The 21174-nt window shown below is 42.9% G+C and overlaps 1 protein-coding gene and 1 pseudogene across 1 annotated transcript in view; one reads left to right on the top strand and one right to left on the bottom strand.

Moving 5' to 3' along the window:
• Positions 1-20760, bottom strand: part of LOC126519136 (uncharacterized) — a 127906-nt gene extending 107146 nt beyond the window's left edge. The window contains exons 1-2 of the mRNA XM_050168740.3: positions 19969-20760; positions 7772-7885 (exon numbers count right to left, since the gene is read on the bottom strand). Coding sequence (XP_050024697.1) covers positions 7772-7885; positions 19969-20005 — 151 coding nt within the window. The 5' untranslated portion in view covers positions 20006-20760. The remainder of the gene's footprint in view (positions 1-7771; positions 7886-19968) is intronic.
• Positions 10407-10588, top strand: LOC126519332 (U2 spliceosomal RNA; annotated as a pseudogene).
• Positions 20761-21174: the final 414 nt, after the last annotated feature.

The following is a 21174-nucleotide window of genomic DNA, read 5'->3' as shown; positions in this document are numbered from 1 at the left end:
AGACGCTACAAGGAAAGTAACGCAATGAGCAGTCGAAACTTTACACAAGGGTGCTGCTGCGTGAAGTAACGGGTATGATAGTGCAGTACGCCTGCCTAAAGACATGCGTCAGTATTACTTATATTTTATGTTTGTTACCTTTGGGTTCTTCATCATACATACATACATACATACATACATACATACATACATACATACATACGTACATACGTCGTCGTCATCATCATCATCATTGGTCTATTTTATGTTCACTGCAGGACGAAGACTTCTCCCTGCCATTTCCAATTACCCCTGTCGTGCGCCAACCGATACCCGCTAGCACCTGCGAATTTCTAAATTTCATCACCCCACCTAGCATACTGCCGTCCTCGACAGCGTTTCCCTTCTGTTGGCACCGATTCTGTAACCCTAATGGTCCACCGGTTATCTAACCTACGCATTACATCCCCTGCCCAACTCCATTTCTTTCTCCTAATGTCAATTAGATTATCGGCTATCCCCTGTTTGCCTAATAACGTTATGCCTAATATTCTTCGCTCCATCGCATTTTGCATTGTTCTTAGCTTGTTTTCGAGCTTCTTTGGCAGTCTCCAAGTTTGTTTCCGATATGTCAGCACCGGTAGAATACATTGATTTTACGCATTTCTTTTTAATGATAACGGTAAGCTTCCAGTCAGCATATGACAATGTCTGCCGAATGCGCTCCAACCCTTGTTTATTCTTCTGTAAATTTCGTTCTCATGCTCAGGGTCCCCTGTGAGCAATTGACCTAGGTAAACGTACTCCTTCACAGACTCTAGAGGCTGACGGGCGATCCTGAAATCTTGTTCCCGTGCCCGGCTCTTGATCATTATCCTTGTCTTCTGCATATTAATCTTTAACCCACTCTCACACTCGCTCTGTTAAGGTCCTCAATAATTTGCTGTAACTCGTCGCCAGTGTTGCTGAACAGGACAATGTCATCTGCAAATCGAAGGTTGCTGAGGTATTCGCCATTGATCCTTACTCCTAAGCCTTCCCAGTTTATTACCTTGAATACTTCTTCCAAGCACGCAGTGAATAGCATTGCAGAGATTGTCTCTCTTTGCCTGACTCCTTTCTTTATAGGTATCTACCTAACTTTTTGTGGAGAATTACGGTAGCTGTGGAATCTCTGTAGCTAGTTTCCAAGATATTTACGTAAGCGTTCTGTACTCCTTGCTTACGAAATGCCTCTATGACTGCTGGCATCTCGACTGAATCAAATGTCTTTTCGTAATCTATGAAAGAAATATTGAGAGGCTGATTGTAATCTGCGGATTTCTCGATTACCTTATTGATGACATGGTTGCGATCTATTTTAGAGTATCCCTTCCTGAAACCTGGCTGTTCTCTTGGTTTACCAAAGTCCAGTTTTGCCCTTATTCTATTGGAGATTATCTTGGTGAATATTTTATGTAATATTTGATGTAAGCTAATGCGCCTATACTTTTTCAATTCTTTAAACTCTACATTTTCGTGGATTAGTATAATGTTGGCATTCTTCCAGTTCTCTGGGACCCTTGAAGTCGATTGACAGTTCGTATAAAGGGCCGCTAGTTTTTCAACCATTATATCGCCACCATGTTTGATTAAATCGACTGGTGGTCCATCTTCTTCTGCCGCTTTGCCCCATTTCATGTCTCGCAAGGCCCTTCTAACTTCATTGCGAGTTACAGAAAAGGCCTCTGTAACCTGCTCATTACTATTAATGTAGGCATCCTGGCTGTGTTGGCTACTATAAATGTCAGTATAGAATTATTCCGCTGCCTTTAATGTATCTTCAAGGAGTGTACGGTAGCGCGATTAAAAGACGGGACAAAAGAGGACACACAGGGACACCAAACGCTGGACACACGCAGAACACACGTAGCGCTGTATGTATCCCTGTGTGCCTTCTTTTGTCCCGTCTTTTAATCGCACTACCGTACACCCCTTGAAGATGCATTACCAACAAGACCACATTGCAACGCTCGCTCACTGCGTCTTCGACATTGCTGATGATATTACCCTGCCTATCTTTCAGTGCATACATCTTGGTTTGTCGGATGCGTAGTTTCCTTCTCACTGTTTTCAGGCTGTGTCTATCTTTTAATGCGTCCTCAGTCTTTCTCAAATTATAATTTCGAATATCTCTTATTTTCTCCCTGTTTAATTGTTTTGACAGTTCCGCCACACACACACACACACACAAACACACACACACACACACATACATACATACATACATACATACATACATACATACATACATACATACATACATACATACATACATACATACATACATACATGCATACATACATACATGTGGCTTAACGGCTGTGGTATTATGCAGCTAAGCATGACGTCGCAAGATGAAATCCCGGACGCGGCGGCGGCATTTCGCTGAGCGCGAAATGAAGAAACGCAGTGTCCCGCGCTGGGCTCAATGGCACGCCATAAATGGGTTGTGCTCATTGGAATCCCGCTCTTTTCTTGCAGCTTACCGTTCTGGCACCTTCCGTGCCGCTGCAATGTCAAGCGCGTTCCATCGTAACAGCACACACTGCTCAGTTCCAGGTGCAGCCTTGCTTGGCAACAGCTCGACAATCAGCAGAAAAGTGGCTGTCTGACGTCAACGACCAGCGCTTCAAACGGCGTCAGTGCCCCGTGGCACCAGCGCCATCATCGCAACCCCAACTGCATGCTTGCTTCAACAAGGGTCATTTTTCGCGCTTCTGGCAGCGCCCTAATCAACCGATCAAATAAACACCGAAATCAGCACTCCCTTCAGTGGGCTCGGTGGCATGTCAGCAATGGGTTATGCTCATTGGACTCCTGTTCTTTTCTTGCAGGTGAAAATCACTTCACTTTATTCTCGCGACGTACGCGTTATGCTGGTCTTGTACTGCAGCCGAGCCCACAATAAGGTTACGCGATAATTATAGATTGCGGTTCTGTTCTTTCTTTGTTGCTGCTTTTCGCAGGAGACGTTGAGGTAAATCCTCGTCCTACCGGTACTTTCTCCGCATCTGACGAGCACTGGATCTGGTAAAGGCTCTCGGCGAACTCAAGTGAGGACAGTCAAAGCTATTTATTAATTTATTATTTATTTATTACATGCTGCAGAACAATCTGGTCCAAGCAGGGCGGGCAATACAATTTACAGAATATGTATTTTACACAAAAGGAGCACAACAACAAGAAAAGAAACATGATAGTACCAGAGGAAATAACACAAAAAGACATAATCATCTAGTCATACAGTGCGTCTTAAGGTTCCGTTAGGCTATTCCAGTTGGACACAGAAAGCGGAAAAAAGGAAAACTTATAAATGTCTGTTCTTGCAAGTAAGGGGTTAGAAAGTGTGTTTGGTAATGTCCCGTAGGTCTTGTGGCCAAAGGGGAAAGAAACTGTCTGATCAATAGCGATTTTACCGTGAAGAAGTAAGTTTAAAAAATTTAAACGACATATGTTTTCTTCTCGATTCCAGTAACTCAATGTTGTTAGCTTTCATTAGCTCATTTCATTAAATCAAATGAGCTCCCCAAAAGCTAAACAAAGCAATAACGACCAAATCCCTGACGCCATCAAACAACGACTTTGTAAAATACAATAGGATTGTAGTTCTTTCGCCGCTGTAAAAACTCAGGTCAAGAGCCTTGATACATTTGCTGAGAGCCACGCTAACCAAATTGCTGCGTTAACCTTCTGTGTAGACGAGGCGGAGGACAGAGCACGCCGGCAAAATTTATCATTTTACGGGCTTGTCGATGCAGACGGAGAAACTTGGGCACAGTCAGAAAAAGATAAACTAGTCTATTACTGCGCTTCTCATCTCCAGTTTGCCGTCGAGGCGCGAGGTATTGAAAGCGCACACCGTCTTGGCACTTTCCGTTATGAAAGAAAACGTCCTGTGGCAGTTAAGTTCGCGCACTTATAACAAAGAGAGCATGTCCTAGTGGCAGGATGTAGAATTAAGGTTCCCGGTATAAGCACTACAGAGGGCTACTCTCTAAGGAATCGCTTTGCTCATCAGCACTTAGTCGACTTCGGGAAAAGCCGATTAGTTTCGTTCAAGCTACGCTATAACAAACTAATCTTTGGGAACGATACGTACACATTCGAACGTACTAGTCAAAATGTTCTCAAAGTCCAATCGTAGCAAGTGCGCTCTGCTTGCGAACATAACAAGCGAACTGATTGGTCGTTTTTTTTTAGTAACATATGAAGTGTTTTACACAAAGGGGACGTTCTAGGCAGTCACACCGACTCATTCACATCCAACCTCGAAACACTTACTGAAACCTGGCTAAATTGATCTACTGGTGACCAAGAGCTTCATTCTATTTTCGCTGAGTTTGATTTATTTCGACATGACCGTGAGAGAAAACGAAGTGGTGATGTTCTTATAGGCGCTCACCACCCCCTGCAGTGCGCCCGTATAACTATTCCTTTCCATTTAGGAATCCTTTTCGTCACTAGCAAGGCAGTGAGCCCACCCATTATATCTAGAGCTTGCTGCCGTCCGCCAGACATTGACCTCTCATTTACATCATTGTTTCAAGATGTATTACACAAGGTATCTTCTCTGTATCCCAAGGCCGCTATTACTATATTAGGCGAGCTTAACTTTCCATACATTACCTGGTTACAGCTTACACAATATCGAAACAAAATAAATAAAGTGATTTTGTAAGGACATGCCTTACATCTTGCGTATCGCCACTAATCAACTCATTACGTGCACACCGCAGTCTTCTAACGTTGTTGACCTTGTGCTAACTTCACAACCAGTCAATTTCTCCCCGATTAGTTACCTTGATAACATCGGTGACCACGCAGCCATCCACGGTACGTACAAATACAATTCAATCAGCCGAGACACCAGGACAAAAACAATAATACTATATGACAAATGAGATTATAACGGCATCAACACCAAACAAAGCAATTTTTGCGACACATTTTTTTTTCGGATTTCTACGCTCGCTCCATATATTTGAATTGTTCCCTGTTTAAAAATGAAATGCAGCGGCTAATCACGAAATATATTCCAGTAAAAAAAAAAAACATGATCAAGCTATGCCGCCATGAATTAATAGAGATATAAAACGACTGAACAACAAGAAAAAGCTCCAATTCAGATCGGCTAACTTGGCAAATACTTCGTACACGTGGGACAAATATCAATCTACGGCTAAGCTATTCGGCTCTCTATTAGCAAGCAGTAAGCCCACCTTCTTCTGTCTCACATTACCTTCACTAATACTCAGCAGCCCAAAGCAGTTTTGGCGGACCAATAATCCTCGCGATTCTTCGACATCTGCATCTCTGTTAGATCAAGCCGGTATGGTCATCCCAAAACAAGTTGCCGAGGCTCTTCACATCACATTTCGATGTGTCTTCACCAACGAACCTTCCGATAGCCTTCCAACATACCCCCTCTTCGAATGTCCATGCTTGCCCAGTATTAAGCTGGAACCCTGTGATATCGCTAAAATCATCTGATCAATAAAACTTACCTCATCAACAGGAACTGCCGGTATTACGAGCTTAGTATTATTATATACAAAGCATATTGTGAGCATCACTTAGCGCAAATCTTCCAACAGTTTGTCGAATTAGGCTCTGTTTCTTCAGATTGGAAAATTGGCGAAGTTATACCTCTTCCAAGAAGTATCTCAACGAAAACTTACCGTGCCCTTACACTCACCAGTGTGTGTTCAAAAATAATTCAGCACGTTATTCACTTCCCTGTTCTCGTATTTTTAACTTCTGTCGATTTCTTGACTCCTAATCAACACGGATTCCGGGAAGGCCTTGCTTGCGGAACTCAATTATGTTTTTTTTATTATGACATGAGTTGTAGTCTAGAGTAAATGCCATATTTCTTGATTATGAGAAATTCTTTTACAAGGTATTTCATCATCGACTCTTACTAAAGTTATCGTGCCTAAAGTAAGACCCCTTAGTACTTGAATGCACGAAACAGTTCGTCACCAATCGCCAACAGTTTGTTTCCCCCATTCAAGTCAATTCCACCTTGTCTACTGTCGCCTTCGGTGTCCCACCGGTAACAGTACTCAGCCCGCTCCTTTATTTAATTTACATGGATGATCTCCCAGCGTGCATATCTTCAAACGTTCATGTATTCGCGGATGATTGTGTCATTTAACGTTCCACCACACATCCCATCGATAAACTAATGCTTCAGCGCGACATAACAAACGTTCACATTTCGTTCACATACATTGCTCATAGTCTTGAATGTTCAGAAAACTTCCGTTATCTGTTTTCAAAGAGAACAGGAATATCAGTCATACGCACGTGCTCAATGGCGAGGTCAGTTATTCAGTAGATTCCCTTAAACAGTGGGTACCTAACATTACCCGCGACCTGACGTGGTCATCACACGTCACACACACCATAAACAAAGATAACCGCACCATTTGCTATCTACGACGTAATATAGCACTTTCCCCACCCTCCGTTAAGTTATTAGCCTATCAATCTCTTCTAAGATATAAGTTAGAATATGCGTGCGCCATCTGGCATCCTCACAAACACAACCTTAGTAAGAAACTCGAGTCGGTATAAAATCATGCAGCCAGATTCATTTTTTCTGACCACAAATATCATACAAGTGTCAATAAGTTAAAATCAAAGGCTGATCTTTCCAACCATGACAGGAGCCGCAAGACATTCAGAGTTTGCCGTTGTCATAAGCTCTACTATACCCTTCCTCCGGACAACACCCTTATCAAATTAGCATACCGTCTTTCAAGCTGTATCAATCACCATAAAACAGTTTATCCCCCACATACTCAGACTACTACTTATCTCCATCCCTTCTTTTCTCAAACAACCATCGATTGGAACAATCTTCCGGTCAGCCTCATTGGTCATGATGATCCTGCACGTTTTAGGTCAGTCATTGAATCACTTGCCTGATTGCGTCATCCTCTTGCATTATCTGTAATATTTTCTTTAACATATTTCTGTCAGCGCCTTAATATGTTTATCGGGGTGTCTTCCTGTTTTTGCTTGCCGTGTTTCATAACTAGAAAATATTACTGCCACTTTTTGTGCACATTACGTTCAATACTTGTAGACTGTCATATTTTGTAAGTTTTGGCGTTTCTATTTTATGCGGTTTCCCGTTTATTTATCTGTGGATGTGCAAAAGTTTTTAGCTTTTATGTTTCCTTCGCTGCTGTTTCTCTTTTAGCTCGTTTCAGTGCTAACTACAGTGGTATTGTGCTCCTACTAATTTGTACTCTCATCCACCCTTCATGTAAACCCCTCCATGAGGGATAATGGAGGTATCGTAAATAAATAAATAAAATAATAATAATACAAACTGGCAGCACGGTAAATATTCTGTGGTGGTCAAAATTATTCCGGTGTCTTCCGCTGCGGCATGCCTCATTGTAAATCGGAGTTTTGGCACGTAAAACCCCAGAAATCAATTAAAACACATACATACATACATACATACATACATACATACATACATACATACATACATACATACATACATACATACATACATACATACATACATACATACATACATACATACATACATACATACGTACATACGCACGCACACAAACCCTAGGATTGTATCAATGAGCTCAGCAAGCCTACACTCTTCGTGAACTTCTAAACTCCGACGTGGCACAGTAGGTTTTCCCAGACAGGCCACAGGAGAAGAAAATTTCGCGTCGATAAGAGTCATAAGACCAAGCCAGGTTATTATTAATACCTTGGAGCCCCTTCCGGAAGATGAGTTCCAGTGTTGTGCAGAAAGGGAGCAGGAGGCCATTGGAGTCATCGATGGCCACCACAAGGCAATGGCGACGGAGCTCGAATATATGGTCTGTAAGAGAAGTTCATTGCCGCTAAAGCAGGACTGCAGGTACTAAATATTTCAGATCATCGACTGTTAAGCTGCGCAATAAGCTGTACATTCGTTCGGTGTATGCAATGTGATCTCCATAAAGATATTACTCTGTGGATAACTCTGTGAAGCTATGATGGTAAGGAATTTCAGTGGTTCGGACGAACACAAAATGTGATCCCTATACATACATGACTATCTGAATGTTTACCAGAAGTCTACGCGGAGCGCAGCCAGCGTTTCACTAAGCTTTTGTTTTGGACACATTGAGGCAGGCACGTACCCAGGACTTTTTTTTCTGGAGAGGGCGCGGGGCACCCAAGGTAACTTTTCTATGCAAATAAGGCGGGGGTACCTTTGCTAATACAAATGTGAATAACGCCCGCCATTCGTCATAAAGACATGTAAAACATTACTCTAATGTCGGTAAAGTTATACCTTTCTTTAAGTCTGGCAATAAAAGCGCCCTTAACAATCACCGTCCAATGTCACTAACAAGCGTTCCCTGTAAGTTACTAGAACACATAATCGTTCCAAACGTAGCAACTCACTCGGAAACTAACAAGTTCTTCTTTAAACATCAGCATCGTTTTAGAAAAGGGCTATCATGTGAAACCCAACTATTCGGATTGACTACGGATATTTTCCTAAACATGGATACGGGCCCACAGACAGATTCCATTTTCACAGACTTCGCTAAGGCTTTCGATCACGTTGCTCATTGCCGTCTCGTGGCTAAACTTTCATGCTTAAACATTGATTCCACAACAGTATCTTGGATAAGAAATTGCTTGTCATTCCATAAGCAATTCACCGTCGTCGATAACTTTATTTCCAGTATCAGCGATGTAACATCTGCTGTCCACAAGCAAGAGTGCTCGGACCATTACTTTTTCTGATCTATATTAACGACCTGCCGTGCAAAACAACGTCATCCATTCACTTCGCAGACAATTATGCGATCTATGGTCAAGTCTACTGACCCTCCGATCACGTCGCTCTCTAACGAGATCTTGACCGTATTACTAACTGGTGCTGTTCTTGGCAAATGACCCTAAATACTGCTATATGAAAACTAATCACATTGACCCGCAAAAAGACGTTTTCCGCTTTCGATTACTCACTGGATAAGAAACCCGTCACACGCCCCAACTTATACAAGTACCTCGGCATTCTGCTTACACGTAATCTGTCATGGTCTGCGCACATCGAAAAAGTAACTGCTAAAGCCTCACGTACGCTTGGTTATTTTGAATGTAACCGGCGCGATGCTCCTGCCCTCGCTATACAAATCACCTATCAGACATTCGTAAGGCCACAACTGGAATTCGCAGCCCCCATCTGGCCACTTCATCAAGCTTACCTAATCGCGATTCTCGAGTCAGTCCAAAACCGCGCCGCCCGCTTCACTGTCAGAGATTATCACCGCGACACTAGCGTTGCTATCATGAAGTCGTCTTTATTCCTCTCATTTTTTGAATGACGAAGAACCCTAGCATTGCTTTGCCTATTTCACAAAATAGTCCATAGCACGCGCCCGTACACGCTGCCGCTCTCTCGTCCATCTCGTGCATCTCAGCGTCTGCATAATCATCTCAGTTTCCAGCGTATCTTTGGCCGAACCAATGCTTTTAATTCTTCCGCGTTACCACGTGCCATTCAGCAATGAAATAACTTACCAAACGACATAGTTGACATTCTTGACCTTCTATCCTTCAAAGCATGCGTATGTATATTATTTCCATAATTCATCACAACTAAATCATACTGCGCATCTAAGTAAATGCATTTAGCGAAGTTGTATAGGTTCTTTTGTTTGTTTTGATTGAATGTTTGTTTTGTATTGCGTTAACATTGTTAGAGACTTGTTCTTTCATATTCAGCGGCTAAAATTTCTATAATTTCTTGGTGCTCCTTTTTTGCTACTTCACACAATCGTTTTGTTTCATTCATCGCGTTATCTATATTTTTCTATGTTTGTTCTTTGATGTTTACTCGCTAACAATGTAGAATTTATTTGTACTCCTTTCCTTTTGCTAATTCACTGTATCCTCCCCTCACGCAATACTCCTTCGCGAGTCTGTGAGGTAACTGCATAAATAAATGATGTGGTGGCATTGTATTTAGTGTCACAAGTAAAAAAAAAGTTACTCAGAGAAGCGTTTGATCTTTATTCTTCTTTCCAGCTTTATTTTTCTTTTAATTGTGGTGCTCAAAACCATACCTCAATATCAATTATGATATTATGAGCCATTATGAGCTCAATTATGAGCCATTCCACTCTGTGTTGGATAAGGAGCGAAGCTGTGTAACACACGACAAAGAGGCTTTCTGTGTATACATACGCGCAGACGAAGGGACCGCCGCCCCGAGGAGCCGGAGGAAACTAGACACACGTGACCTTGCGACGGCAACGCCCCCGCGGGAAAGCGGAAGAAGAGGAAAGTACATACACAAGAGCTTGGAATGCCAACAAAGAAAGGGCGGCGCGAACGTAGACACGGCCGACGCGATTGAAAGTGTAGTATCTGTTCTTACCAGCTTAATATCTGATACCGGTTCTATTTGTACGCAAGATAGTAAACTTATTTTCGCAAGTTGGTGGAGCATGCTTGAAGCCTGCTTCACCTCCACCGCGTTTCGGCCCGGCATTGCCTTATCTCCGGGATTGGCCCACGCTTTTTGCGCACGCGGAACAAAAATGCAGGGAACCATAGCCCTAAACACCTTCGCTGTAAAAATAAAACAGAATATTTGCTGTATCTCATCAGTTCATCGTCAAGATAGATTATCGTTTTTCAAATTGAAACGAATGTTAATACTGCCCTTATAACTTCATGATACTTAGTATTGGTTTTTCATTACGATTTCACTGGCTGTTTGTTCCAGTACTTACATAACCAACTGCTGTAGATGTGCCCTAGTGCATGTTTCTTGCATTATTGTTGTTTTCTTTCGTATATGTCGAACTACTTTGTTGCAGACCACGCTTTTTGTAATGCATTCGAGTCCTTAAGGCTACAATGAATGAAATTAGATGTAAGCGGGTCAGACCAGTACACAGAACACATCGCTGCGCATCGAGTCACGAGACAACAGGCGTGGATGTAGTGTTACGTAAGTGTTATCGCTACTCCTTCCCGTGTGTCAGTCACGAGCGGAAGTGGAACGGGCTCTTTTGGGACGCCGGCATTTGGTGACACCCAGTTTAGAGAAAAAAGTAACTTGTAATATCTTGTGGTTTTCTTTATTTCAATTATGTATATAGACAACATGTTCCGCAAATGGAATGTGTTTCTTGCTCTGAACAAAGCAGCCGCAGTTCTCTTGGCCGGACAGACGGGCGGTAGTTCGTAAAGTGATCGACTTGGCTATTCAGTGGAGCTTGCGCAACCCTCTGTGTTACTTGCTGAGGCAGTGCTAAATCCAATTTGACATATCTGTAATTCGCCTCTTTCCTGACGACTTTGCTATATATAGATACATAGCCGACCATAACGATGTCGCCTTTCTCCAGACTGACCTAGTTATCGCGCACAACTGGTGCCGCGAGTGGCAAATGAATAAAATTTCCGGCAGAACCAATATCATGTTTAATATCGCCGTTATTGCTATTCCTATTTAAGCAAAGTGTCGACACACCTTATCCCTACCGCCAAAGCGCGTCAATTATAAGGCGTGTATGAATCTGAGCTCCTATCTGGTTCATTCCTCTAGGCTCACTGTGCCCTCTAGCGGTGCTGCCATGAACTCGCGCGTGGAACATGCCTGAATATACCGGGTGTTTCTACGAAAATATTAGGTAGTAGTTAAAAATAGCAGTTTTGAAGTAGAAGGATGGTTCCTTCGTATACTCGGCGTCAGCGGTGGCGGCCACGGATGGACGGGTGATACGCGGTAAGTAGTCGCTCGTTAACTGAAATTCAACAAATGAGTTTTAAGCTTTCCTTTACAGTGGGTTCGTCATAAATGCGAAATTCGCAAGGGAGCTGTGCGTACAAGCGGTATCAACATTCGGATCTCGAAAAATGTGAGTGCCCGCGAAACTGTGGCGCGATGTTTTTAAAAAAGACTACCGGTGCGTACGAAACCGAAACTATTAGGCCACCTACAGGCGACACGCCCCTCAAGGTGACGTTCGGTTTACGTCAACCAGCAGCAGGCAACAGGGGACGGCGGCATCGAGTAGCGCGGCGCCACTGCGCACTGGCTCTGAGAAACCGGTAGTGTTCGTTTGTGAAGTAGGCGCTGTAGTGCGAGCATGTAGCGCGCACTGGCCATAGTACATGCTACGTTTAGTATGCCGCGCACATTTTCTAACCCTATTTGTTGTAACATTTACCCTTGCCATCCTATGAATGCCGCCTAAACAGATATATTGCGTACATTCTCAATTTTTGAGGAACAAAACTTGTTAGTCCGCCCATGATGCTTTAGTCGTAGTGATACAAACATCTCCCAAAGCACCTGCGCACTTGTCTCGCTATCCTTGCCAACTGCAGCTGGCCTGAATGATGGAACGTTCGTCCCAGATGCTGGACGAGCTAACGAAAGACAATGTCCTTTTTTGAGAAGAGATACTCGCATAATGCCTCATATACTTCGTTACAACACTGCGAAATACCAAGTGCTACTATGCGGCTTCGCCTATGGGTCATTTGTTACGGCGGCGTCAAGGCACTGGTTGAATGGGGATGAAGCCACGACAAACTGTTTCAATAAGCGCAAGCGCAATCATAGTTATTGCGTGCTGTTGATAGAATTATCATAACATAATGATTTCAATCAAAGCGCGGAATAATTTTAATTTACAACAAGATTATTTACTTACAAAAGTTATCTTTGATGACGTTTGCATTTATAAAGCCGCCTTGTGCATATATTTTAAACAACATTATGTAAAGAACTCGTACTCTTGCGTTACAATCCTGGTTGAGTACAATGCTAAAAATTGTTCCTCTACAGTGCGATCATTGTAAACTAGTGGACGTGTGCGAATTGACATAAAGATTAGAAAACGAACATGCAAAAAGTTACAAGGTCTTCGGTTCGTTACTTGCACGCATACGTATCAAATTTTGCAAAAAAAAGAAAACGAAAAGATAACAATAACAGTTATCACCTAGTGGCCTCTCGCCATCTTATGTTACTAGCAGTCTCCAATCCCGAAATAAAATATGAGAATCGGCAGAAAAATGTTGTACCTAGCCTTCGGAACAAGTGGTTAATAACCGCACGTGTGCTTCTAAGGCTTAAATGATGGTACATGCGATACCCCCACTGCGCAATCACCTAGACGCATACGGGAAAAGGGGACATTCATCATCATTAGCATGATCATCATCATCAACCTATTCTAAGTACACTGCAGGACGAATGCCTCTTCTTCCTTCCATCGCTATTTGTCCGCAAGTTTTACGCGTATTGAGGCGAGAGGAGCGAGGTGCACATCGCGCACATGTTCACTTCCTGCACCCCAAACCTTTATGTGTGCCGGTATTCGGGGCGAGCTCCACCACTGTAAAAGGTGGCGCCCCCGTCAGCGTGACGTGCTAGGAGGGATCGCGTGGACACAGCGGCCGCGTCGGTTGCTTCGGAAGCGTCGAAGCGAGCTGAAAAGGAAAGTTTTAAAGTCTCACCTATGCGGCGGTTCTGATTAAGTGGGGAGGTTTTCCCGCTTCGGGTGTGTGTTTGACAACACTTGAGAACGCTATAATAGGTAGTTGCTGCCTTTGAAGGCGTCCAGCGTGGTGGCCTACTGCTCGGTGCAGAAGCGCCGGCCAAACGCAAGGCACACCGGTGCCAGCCTTCACACGTGCCCGCAGGAGAGTAAGCTGCGAGAAGCTTAGATCGCGAAGCTTGGCACCGGGAAGCAGCCATCGGCTGCAACTGGGGCGTGCAGCAAGCACTCCAGCGAGGAAGATTTCTGAAACGCCGTCGGGGTTGCGATGTTGGGTGAGTAGCATGCAGAACGCGCGCACTCAGACGCTCGCCGGCGCGCGCTGCCCGCCTAACGTCATGAAGCTTTGGTCTGTGAACTTGTTGATGCTAAATACTGGCAAGTTCACTGGAATGGAAAGGCGACAGCATGGCATATGCTCATGATTGTGTAGCACCAAACAATGAAATGTACTGGATTAAGAAAACAAAGCAGCGGGTAATTTCTCGTTGATAAGACCGATAAACATACGGTGCAGGCAACTTGACGAATAATAATATGAAAACGTCCAAGTCTTTAGAAGAAAGAAAAGATTGAATCGTCTCGATGGTACATCACAAGTCACCGTCGTAAGCGTGGAAGTTCGTAGTTATGAAGACATTATTTTCAAACTGCTCTAATAGTGCCTATGCAACCATGGTTGCTTGTGTACTGTCAATTACTCATATGCTTCGGCCTAAAGCTCACGGCACGGTGCGAAAACACGCTCACAGCGACACATGCATGCAGACGCGCAGTCGATCACCACAAACCCGTGCGATCACTGCATCGAAGCTTCATTCTATTATGCGCCATTTGATTATAGAGACAGCCCTGTACAAGAACACATTTCACACACTTCGCTCCAAGAAATTGCCGACCTTTCACGCAAAAAGCCAGTAAGGGTGACTCCATCGCGGAGACCACCAGCAGTGGGCGTTCACTCTACCTATTCGGTAAAGAGATTATGTCTGTAAACCATTATGTGCTTTCTGTTTGCCCAATCTTATTATTTTAACAGCAAAAAAAAAATTCCATCGGTTCGAGAGTATTTACAGAAATGTCCAGGAGGGCTCCCGCGTTATGTTTTTATTGAGCGCCGACAGCCAAATCTATGAGGAGCGCGCCGCGTTATCCCTCGTACTACGCAAGCGGGGCACTTCCAACAGATGGCGACTGCGTATGTCCTCACCCCCAATACCTAGCATAAAAACACCCCCCTCTTTCTCATTTCCAAAAAGATTCTTGACTTCGCCGGTGATACAAGACGTGAAGCCAATATCCAATGTTGTTAAGCAAGACATACTTCTTTCTTATTGAGGTCAGCTCTGGATAAATTATGATAATTGATATTATGATAAACTTTATATATCCTATAAGAAAAAAAAAGGAGATGGAGAAGAACTTGCTGCTCTAGATAGCCAATTCCGCAGGATGTCCTAGACGTTGTTGTGGTTGTTGTTCTCTTGTTTTAATGCGAAAGCTTTATATGCCCAATTATGCGAAAGTGCGACATTGAATTCGGCGGCATGACCAAATGATGGTACCAAAAAACGGCCGACGACAAGGAGCAAAAACGCATCAAAAAACTACTCGGATAGACGACCAATTTCCTAGGGAGGTTCCTGTAAACAAAGTAAATTAATGCCTTCGGAAAGGAAATTAGGTAAATTTCGGGCTGAATGGGAGTTGAACCAGGGCCTCCGGGGCGCAAGACGAGCACGCTTCCCTAACGCCACGGCGGCTCCACGATTCCGATTGGCTAAATCTGTGCCTAGTGCATGCGTCGTTGCACACGTCACGTCGCAGCCACCTGGCGCACTAAACGTGAGGCCTAGTGCGTACGTCGTTGGGCTCGTGACGGCGCAGCCAAGGAGTAGGAGGTGGCGCCACTGCATAATTGTATAAAGTGAGTGTATTAAATAAATTTAATGTCCTATTGAACGCCGCTGAGCGGGCCTTGGAGTTATAAACTCCTTGCGGGCAAACGAGCGCGTTGAGACGCTTGACTCGTTTTCATGTGGCCTTCAAAAAGTGCAGTTAAAACCCAGGCGCGGGCTATCACGGCCAACGAAAACGCAGAAAAAAGAAACATTTCACCAAATGAACTATACTGCTTTGGCGTTCCTACACATAGGCAGTCTTAGGTGTGCATGCCGAATTTTTTTACAAACCCTCTTTATTGAGCCGACACTTTATCGATTCTCCACAATAAATTATTTACTTCTTTCCTATACGTTATGTCTTCAACATATGCTATTTCATCACCCGCTGTTACGCAACAAACTTATTTTCCTGCCTCTGTATGTATCGCCCAGGCTAGATCATATTCATAAGGTCGACATTCCAATATGCATATCCTGCGCTTTCTTGCACTCATTTGTACCGCGCACTTCCATTGAGTGGAATCGCCTTCCCATCTCGACGGTTATCATCGCAGATCACCATTTATTCAGGAGCGTCATGTCCAACACTGTATAACTATGAACCCACTTCTCATTGGTCAACCTGTACTCCCGAACGCCATAGCTAATTTTGTATATCTAGGTGCCATTTGTTATTTGGTTTTGCATATATATTGTTCTGCTTTATTGCGTCCAGTTTGGTTAAATTTACCCGTGTTTCTTGTAACCACTCACTTCCGTAATGCCATAATGGCCTTTAGGGTACCTAAATAAATACACAAATAAATAAATACATAAATAAACAAATAAAGAATAAATAAGCAAACACATAAATAAACAAAAAGTTCGTTTTTAGTATACTCTGCTTTCACTGCATCTCGGCCTTTATAAGTGTGCCATAGCACAATGTAAACCCTTCGGTTTCCTGATGATTTTCCCTCACTGCACAGCGAGTGTCTTTACTCAGGCCAAACTTGACGCCTATAACCGCATGATAGAGGCTATTATATTGTTGCCTCGATGTATAATTGTTACGGTGATTAAGACTAGCGTGAGCAGTATTACGGCGCAAGTAGCCGATGACATGGTTTACTGATTTTGTAATTTAGTAATTAGATCGCACTTGACAAGTCATGGCGTATATGAACACATACGTATTTCAGGTGTTAGTGAGAGTTGGGGCTTGTTTATAAAGATAATAGGTAGATATTACACAGCTAGGACGGCAGTGCTTGGACCGCACTAATGTAAGGTTAGTAATGCGACGCTCATGAACGAAATCGTTAGCAAAGATCGGGAATAAGATTTTATATATATATATATATATATATATATATGTATATGTATATGTATATATGAGTAATAGATTGGGCTTAAAGACTGTGCCATGGGTTACACCAGATACGTGTGTAAATTAGCGCACAAAGACTGTTCTTCATCTCTAATAAACGATCAAATTCATTTTAGAATCGAAGGGTGTACAGATTTAGGTGTGTAAACTTATGCAGTAACCGAACACAGACGTTTTATCACAACACAGAAAAATGCAAATAATGAATAACAAATACGAGTAGGGTTCTCGCGACATCCTGGTTTACAAGTCTTAGAAAAGTGGCCACATTTCAGTATATATGATGTTCCATAAATCTACAACTATTTCTAGTGATGCATGTGATCATATAAGTGATTGTAGGTGAATATATTCCTTTTAAAAATGCAAGACTAATTTCGCAACCAGTGAATTATCTGAAACATATCCGCTAGCAAGTGGCAGCTTGTGTTTAGTAAAAAAAATTAAAGCTATGACCAGTAATGCGTGTTGCTTCCGTGATAAATTGTGCTAATTTGAAAATAACACAGACGGTAATGAATCTGCTTGGGACGTAATTTTTGGACAGCTTAGTGGCCAAATCAAACCAGCAAAATGTTGAAAGGTGGAAGTCACCGAACAGCAAGTGGCTGTAATGTCTGTAGGGAGTCATGGTCAATAAGGTGGAAATATACCTTAAATTGTGCCTTTCTTTGTGAAAATATTCGCAACAAGACCAATTTATTGTCGGTGTTTCTGCGCAAAGGATAGCAGTAGATGCAGGATGATCAGTTGTGCTGCAACTCAGTTACAACAGATCTGGACGTCAAGACTAATTAGAAATCCATGCCACTCAATATGTCTTGTTTTACTCGTAAGAGGCTCAAACAAATGCGCTCTTAATTCCGGTCTTATTTTTCGTCTCTTCATAGTACAGACCTACACTGCAACACTATCATGTACTAAGCTAAGAAAGAAATATGTGCCGACTAATTTAGCTGGAGAACTGAAGACACCATGTGCTGTATGTAGTAGCCCTTTTTGTAGGCTATATGAACTTTACTGAAAGAGAAAACCCTATATTAATATGAACACGTCGCACATACTACTATGGCCGAAGCTTTCTACGCCCATAATCTTACTTTCTATTCAGCTTTCATGTAGACGCTAATTAGGGTGGGATAAGGTGAACTAAGGTGTTGAGCCTTTTCCTTTACATGGGAAAAAGAGATATAGCACTCCCCATCAGACGATTTCGGCAAAGCTACGTGATTTCGATAGAAGACAGCTATCAGTAATCTAAAAGTGTCGTTACATGGTCACTAGAAGAATTGTAGCGATTATTGCACTTGCAATTGTATAATTTGTCGATACAGCAATCAGAAAGATGAAAAAGGTTAATCAATTCGTTTACGGCTCATCTCATCCTTCTATAATTGCTTGTCTTGTTGTTGTCCGTGTTTTTGTGCTTTCGTATTCTAGTAGCACACATTCTTGCTTACAGGTTTCTTCATGTCCTCGTGTTCCTGTGGCTCCTGTGTCCGTATATGTGTGTGTGCGAGTTGTAAATTTTTCAACTGACCAAAAACAAGCATATCTTTTGCGAACGTTTATGTGGTAGGGACATTAAAATTGTTTTCCACAAGAACATTGGAAATAATGTTTCCTAACCCTTTCTTTTTTGAGTCATGTTGATGGTATGACTAATATGAACACAACTATCATGTCCCTCAACAGGAGCAGCTGGCGCCACGTAGAGGTGTCAAACAGTCCATATTTACAGATAGTTAAAAACAAAAGGGTTAGAAAACCAAACCCCTTTTCAAAGACTGCAGCGCGTTTGAAGCATGAAATAATACCGAATGGCCTGGTGATGACCTTCTTCTAGAATGCATCCTTTACTGACGAGTCCGATTGCGTCTGGCATGGCGGAAAGCCTAATTGTCTTCCCTCGAACACCGCCTGGACGGCCTACTTACTGACTCGCAGCCTTCTCAATCACATTGAGGATTAGTAAGTACAGCTGGTCCTTTCACAGCGTGTGCTACACTTCAGAGAATGAGGACGCGAGGAACTAGATTCAGTAACGCTACGAAAGACAGTATTGACTGCCTCCAAGGTAAGAATAGATGCCATGACCTAACATAAGGAGGAAGAGCCAGCGCGCCTTCGTCACTAGATACCGTGACCCCTTCAATTCCTTTATCAAGCAGTGAAAGCCTCAATCCTATTCGTCAATCAATTATTCAATTTCCTTTCCGTCTCTCTAAACAAACAGAGATAGAAGTGGTGGAGAAAAACTTCCATTTGTTCGCTTGACCAGACGGCTGCCCGCGCTACAAGTATTCACAAAGCACAATAACATGAATACACATGATTACTTCGAGATACAAGTACCAAAATACTTCATATAATAGCATATCACCCAGCAACTTATAGGTAATCACAATATGATGACGTGTTACGAAATTTAAAGTACTTTTTAATTCTTTATATAAAAAAAGAACAATCGAACACTGGCGTCTTTTTGCTGGCGGAGATGTCAGTTATTAATATTCCACACCGTCGATAACTAGTAAAAGTGTATTTTCGTTTAACAGTCCTGGCGTAATTTCACACACAAACGTTTCACTCTCATTTCATTTCATCTCATTTTATTTCAGCATTCTTTTTTTTTTACAACAGAAACGTAGCACTTAATAGCAGTCTAGGGTAAACTGATTTGCAAGGGATCCATATGCTCAACATATTAAAAAGAGAGAAAAAAAGTTATAAACGAATCAAAAGGGAACCGTGTCTGCGCCAGCACCCTATGGCCATTTGAACGGTTCCAGAATATGCTTTTGTGAATTCCACGGAACTGCGCCCAGACATTTATGGATGCTGTTTTTGATCGCAGATGATTCGCTAATTTACCTCGTAGTTTTACTACAAAAGACAATAAATGTGACGCAGCGCGGACAAATAGGCATAGATTACGTGTTTGTTTTGTGGCTTCATAGTTCTGCGAAATTTTCGTCGCAGCCACCCAACAGATCTACTTATTTACCACAATCTGTCGTCTCGTGCGAGTGTTTACAAGTGCGTTAGCTGGTCAACTAAACCTGCAGGTTTCTTACCCAAAATAGGGCCTCCTCGACAGTGTACTCACCTTTGAGCTGCTTCAGCAGCGGGTCGCTCACGGACATGTTTGCGCCTTGATCATATCTCCACGTTCTCTTGTCGTGAGCAATAAATTCGCCTGCAGCTGGGTCACCTGTCTTTTGTCTGCTGCGAGGGTGGTGGCGAGGAGGTAGCGTCGTCTGCGCGAGATCGAGTTGAACTTTCCAAATTAGGTGCACCAGACGAAGCACTGCAGCCGGGCTTCACAGGCCACCAAGAGCGAGGTATGTTTTAAGAGCTGTGTCACTTCGCACTCTCAGTTTTCACTCTATTTCGAGCTATGCTGCTATTTCGTATCATGGCTCCCTCTACAAGAAAGATTTGCCATCCTTATGTAGCACTTCCATATACTTGAACAAAAAAAGTTCACTGCGTAGTCCTCTTCGAACACGGTACTTAATTTTTGCGCGGAAGAAGACGTGGTCCCTTGCGCACACTCAAACTTCTGCCGACGCTGCACGCAAATAGTGCGGCGCGGAAGCGGCTCAATCACGCAGCTGTTCCCGATGAACAGCTGCGCGAGAAACGCCGACGTTGCGTTGGCTGCTCGCTGCAGTTGCCGCCTGTGCAAAAGTAAGTAACATAAATAGAATAAAAAAATAAAAAAAAATAGAACGCGTCGCACTACATTTCGAGCATGCGTGCGTGTCTTTCAACGTGGGACACGGCGCAAATGTGGCCGCTCTCTTGAATGCGTCACGACTTGGCCATTGACCCCACCACAACCATTGAAATTTGCCGTCCGTTTGGTCGATTACCATCGTGCACGCGTTAAACTGTTCGCTGATGAGCACTGGCTAATGGTTTGCGAAACGCAAAATGCTCGCTTTGTTCCAGTATTGCTTTCTTTTTTAAATTTTGATGGCGTGTTAATATGAAATTAAACTGATAGCTCCAGTTCTTTACAGTTGTCTGGATGTGCGAAAACAGGACCAATGCAATGTCTATTGTGTCAGAAAAGTTTAGTGTTAAAAGATTCCCTAAAACATACGAGCGAAACACTGAAGTACCATTACTAAGCTTCCAAAAATCGGTGGTCATAGTCGCTTGAGGGCGTTCTAGTTCTTCAGCTTTACATACGTGCGCTATCGGCTCAATTTTAATTTGTGGTGCATTTCTGCACAGTGAGATATGGGACAATGTGCGATCTTGAGCAATAGATTGGACGCCAGAAAGCACATAATAAATATATGAA

This window comes from Dermacentor andersoni, chromosome 10 (assembly GCF_023375885.2).
Source record: "Dermacentor andersoni chromosome 10, qqDerAnde1_hic_scaffold, whole genome shotgun sequence".
In the NCBI taxonomy this organism is placed as follows: Eukaryota; Metazoa; Arthropoda; class Arachnida; order Ixodida; family Ixodidae; genus Dermacentor; species Dermacentor andersoni.
Note: the sequence above shows the minus strand (reverse complement) of the source record. Positions and strands in the feature narration are given on the sequence as shown.